The sequence below is a fragment of the Ammodytes marinus genome (assembly GCF_949987685.1).
Source record: "Ammodytes marinus genome assembly, chromosome: 3".
Lineage (NCBI taxonomy): Eukaryota > Metazoa > Chordata > Actinopteri > Uranoscopiformes > Ammodytidae > Ammodytes > Ammodytes marinus.
This window is the reverse complement of record NC_137232.1, coordinates 35313122-35317583: the sequence shown is the minus strand read 5'-3', so window position 1 is coordinate 35317583 and position 4462 is coordinate 35313122. Positions and strand designations below refer to the sequence as shown.

The 4462-nt window shown below is 40.8% G+C and overlaps 1 protein-coding gene across 1 annotated transcript in view; it reads left to right on the top strand.

The window, feature by feature from the left end:
• The window catches only part of wdr74 (WD repeat domain 74), a 7307-nt gene extending 4086 nt beyond the window's left edge, over window positions 1–3221 (top strand). The window contains exon 5 of the mRNA XM_080053787.1: window positions 2446–3221. Within this exon, the coding sequence (XP_079909913.1) occupies window positions 2446–2994 (549 nt within the window). The 3' untranslated portion in view covers window positions 2995–3221. The remainder of the gene's footprint in view (window positions 1–2445) is intronic.
• Window positions 3222–4462: the final 1241 nt, after the last annotated feature.

Sequence of the window (4462 nt, the reverse complement as noted above, 5' to 3'; positions counted from 1 at the left end):
AATAGTTTAATCGCCTTTTCCATTATTTAGATATGTTTTACCCTGTCTCCATTGCATATATTCTATTCTATTCTATTCCTAAATTTGAAAAAAAATCTTAAAAAAAACTTGCTAAAAAGTCGCAAACAGTCGAAAAAAAACTTAAAATAAATCACAAAAAAAGTTGGGGAAAAAACGAGAAATTTGTCACAAAAAGTTAGAAAAAAAGGTTGAAAAAAAGTAGAAAGAACAACCAACCAACCGACACCATTAAAAAGTCGCTAAAATCACATAAGTTTTGGGGGGAAATTTGAAATAATTCACAAAAAAGGTAGAAAAGAAAAGAAAAATAAGTTACAAAAACTCAGAAATCACCTTCAAACCTGCAGTGTGTAGAATTTTGGGTTTTATTTCCTAGCAGATTTTGTAGAAAGTAATTATAATATCCATAAGTACATTTAATTTAGTGCATAATAGCTGAAAAAAATGTTTTAAATTATTATTTTTTCCCTTAGAAAGGGTTTCATATACAGTATCTCACAAAAGTGAGTACACCCCTAACATTTCTTCAAATATTTAATTATATCTTTCCATGCGACAACACTGAATAAATGACACTTTGATACAATGTCAAGTAGTCAGTGTACAGCTTGTATAACAGTGTAAATTTACTGTCCCCTCAAAATAACTCGACACACAGCCATTAATGTCTAAACTGTTGGCAACAAAAGTGAGTACACCCCTAAGAAAAAATGTCCAAATTGGGCCCAAAGTGTCAATATTTTGTTTTGCCATCATTATTTTCTATCACTGCCTTAACCCTCTTGGGCATGTAGTTCACTAGAGCTTCACAGGTTGCAACTGGAACCCTCTTCTACCCATTCATGACGACATCAAGGAGCTGGTGGATATTAGAGTCCTTGCGCTCCTCCATCTCCCGTTTGAGGATGCCCCAAAGATGCTCAATAGGGTTTAAGACTGGAGACATGCTTGGCCAGTCCATAACCTTTACCCTCAGCTTCTTTAGCAAGCCAGTGGTCGTTCGGAGGTGTGTTTGGGGTCGTTATCATGTTGCAGTACTGCCCTGCGGCCCAGTTTATGAAGGGAGGGGATCATGCTCTGCTTCAGTATGTCACAGTACATGTTAGAATTCAATGAACTGTAGATCCCCAGTGCTGGCAGCACTCATGCAGCCCCAGACCATGACACTCCAAACACCATGCTTGACTCTAGGCAAGACACACTTGTCTTTGTACTCCTCACCTGGTTGCCGCTCCACACTCTTAACACCATCTGAACCAAATAAATGTATTTTGGTCTCATCAGACCACAGGACATGGTTGCAGTAATCCATGTCTGTTAAGTAAGTAAGCCGTAGTCTGTTTGTCTTCAGCAAAACTTTTTGTGGGGTTTCTTGTGCATCATCTTTAGAATAGGCTTCCTTCTGGGATGACAGCCATGCAGACCAGTATGATGCAGAGTGCGGCGTATGGTCTGAGCACTGACAGGTTGACCCCCCACCCCTTCAAGCCCTTCAGCAATGCTGGCAGCACTCATACGTCTATTTTCCAAAGCCAACCTCTGTGTACGACGCTGACCACGTGCACTCAACCTTCGTAAACTGGGCCGCAGGGTGGTATTGCAACATGATAACGACCCCAAACACACCTCCAAGATGACCAGTGGCTTGCTAAAAAAGCTGAGGGTAAAGGTTATGGCCTGGCCAAGCATGTCTCCAGACCTAAACCCTATTGAGCATCTTTGGGGCATCCTCAAACAGAAGGTGGAGGAGCGCAAGGTCTTTAATATCCACCAGCTCTGTGATGCTGTCATAAATGGGTGGAAGAGGGTTCCAGTTGCAACCTGTGAAGCTCTAGTGAACTACATGCCCAAGAGGGTTAAGGCAGTGCTGGAAAATAATGGTGGCCACACAAAATATTTACACTTTGGGCCCGATTTGTAAATTTTTTCTAAGGGGTGTACTCACTTTTGTTGCCAGCAGTTTAGACATTAATGGCTGTGTGTCGAGTTATTTTGAGGGGACAGTAAATTTACACTGTTATACAAGCTGTACACTGACTACTTTACATTGTATCAAAGTGTCATTTCTTCAGTGTTGTCCCATGGAAAGATATAAAGAAAAATGTGAAGAAATGTAAGGGGTGTACTCACTTTTGTGAGATACTGTATGTCCATGTTTCTGCATATTTTGGACCAAGGCCTAGTGCCGCCATCTTGAAAGTGTCATAGTTGGAATGTCATCAGGTGCATTGTTCAAAATTTAGAATTGTTCTTGTCCTTGAAGGCCACTGTAGCTTCTGTTATTATTCTAAAGGGTTGGGGTTACCCAGGGAGCGTTGCATTCTAGAACTTTGTAGAACTTTCTTGATGATGTCATATTACACACTGCACCTTTAAGTGAATTGTGCATTTTCCTAACATTACCTTCTTCTGTCTTCTTCATAGGTCCATGTGTTCGACCCTTCCTCCCCTACTCGCCGACCCGTCTTGGAGGCAGAATATGGGGAATACCCTCTCACCGCCCTCTCTCTCTCCCCCGACGGAAACACGGTCGTGGTCGGGAACACTCACGGTCAAATCGCCATGTTAGATCTACGCAAAGGCCTCGTACGGGGCGTCCTAAAGGGGTTGGCAGGGGGGGTCCGCTCACTGCAATGTCACCCCACTCAAAACGTCATGGCCTCTTGTGGGCTCGATAGATTTCTTCGCATTCACAGCTTGGACGATCGCAAAGTCCAACATAGGGTGTACTTAAAGTCGAGGTTGAATTGTTTGCTGCTTGACAGTAAGGATATGGAGTTGGGGGGGGCGGGTGGGAAGGAGACGGAGGGAGGGGGGGTGAAAGTAGAGGGGGATGAAGAGGAGGAGGACGAGGTCTGGGCTTCCATGGAAACGGTGACAGAGAAAAGCAAGAGGAAAACAACGGAAGGAGAGAAAGATGGGAAAAAAGAAGAGCAGGTGAAAAAAGCAAAAAAGAATGAAGGAGAAGATTGAGAAAGAGGCGTTTAAGGTGCGACCAGAGTGTGGGACATTTGAATACTGTGCAACATAAGTTTGTCTCTACAAATGTATTTTGTAATTTTTTTTGTCTAAAATCTTTATTAAAATAACATCTTCTCTTAAGAAAAATGCCTCCAGAATTTTCCTAAAATCTGATTGAATTTTTTAATAAAAAAATCCTGGAAAATAGAAAAAAAAAATCACGTTTTAAATTTCTTTTTGTATATATATTTTTTTAAAGTGACTGAGTAACTTTAAAAAAATGATGAATGAAAATTTGTGAAACATTCTCATAAACTGCTACGAACGTTCCAGAATGTTGGTAACGACTTAGAATGTTGCCACTAGAACCAACCGACAAAAGCAAAAACGTCTTTTAACGAAGCAGATTTGGGAATTTTGACCAAAAAAATTCGCCAACTCAAAACGTCATGGCCTCTTGTGGGCTCGATAGATTTCTTCGCATACACAGCCTAGACGATCGCAAAGTCCAACATAGGGTGTACTTGAAGTCGAGGTTGAATTGTTTGCTGCTTGACAGTAAGGATATGGAGTTGGGGGGGGCGGGTGGGAAGGAGACGGAGGGAGGGGGGGTGAAAGTAGAGGGGGATGAAGAGGAGGAGGACGAGGTCTGGGCTTCCATGGAAACGGTGACAGAGAAAAGCAAGAGGAAAACAACGGAAGGAGAGAAAGATGATGAAAAAGAAGAGCAGGTAAAAAAAAGAATGAAGGAGAAGATTGAGAAAGAGGCGTTTGAGGTGCGACCAGAGTGTGGGACATTTGTAAACTGTGCTATGGAAGATAATGGCTGTTGGTGTGTCTCTACAAATGTATTTTGTAATTTTTTTTGTCGGAAAAATATATTAAAATAACGTCTTCTCTTAAGAAAAATGCCAAGTCAAGAAAAGTAAGAAAGATTGAGAGAAAGGGGCGTTTGAGGTGCGACCAGAGTGTGGGACATTTGAATACTGTGCGTCATGAAAGATGGAAACATTATATGCCAGCTATCTTTGTCTCTACAAATGTATTTTGTAATTCTTGTCTAAAATCTTTATTAAAATAACATCTCTTCTCTTAAGAAAAATGCTTTAAAGGGACACTGTGTAACATTTTAAGTAATCTATTAGCTAAAATCAATATCCTCATTCATGAATATGTCCTCATTGGTGTAAAATCACCTCTGCCAATAATCTGAATTATCCTCCTGAGCAGAGAATTACAAATATTAATATTATACGTTGTACATTGAGCGGGCAAGTCTTACGGAGGCATCCATGTTTTTGGAATGTCATCAGGTGCATTGTTTAAAATTTAGAATTGTTCTTGTCCTTGAAGGCCACTGTAGCTTCTGTTATTATTCAAAAGGGGTGGGGTTACCCAAGGAGCGTTGCATTCTAGAACTTTCTTAATGTTGTCATATTACACACTGCACCTTTAAGTGATCTTTGTATATCTTCAGTAT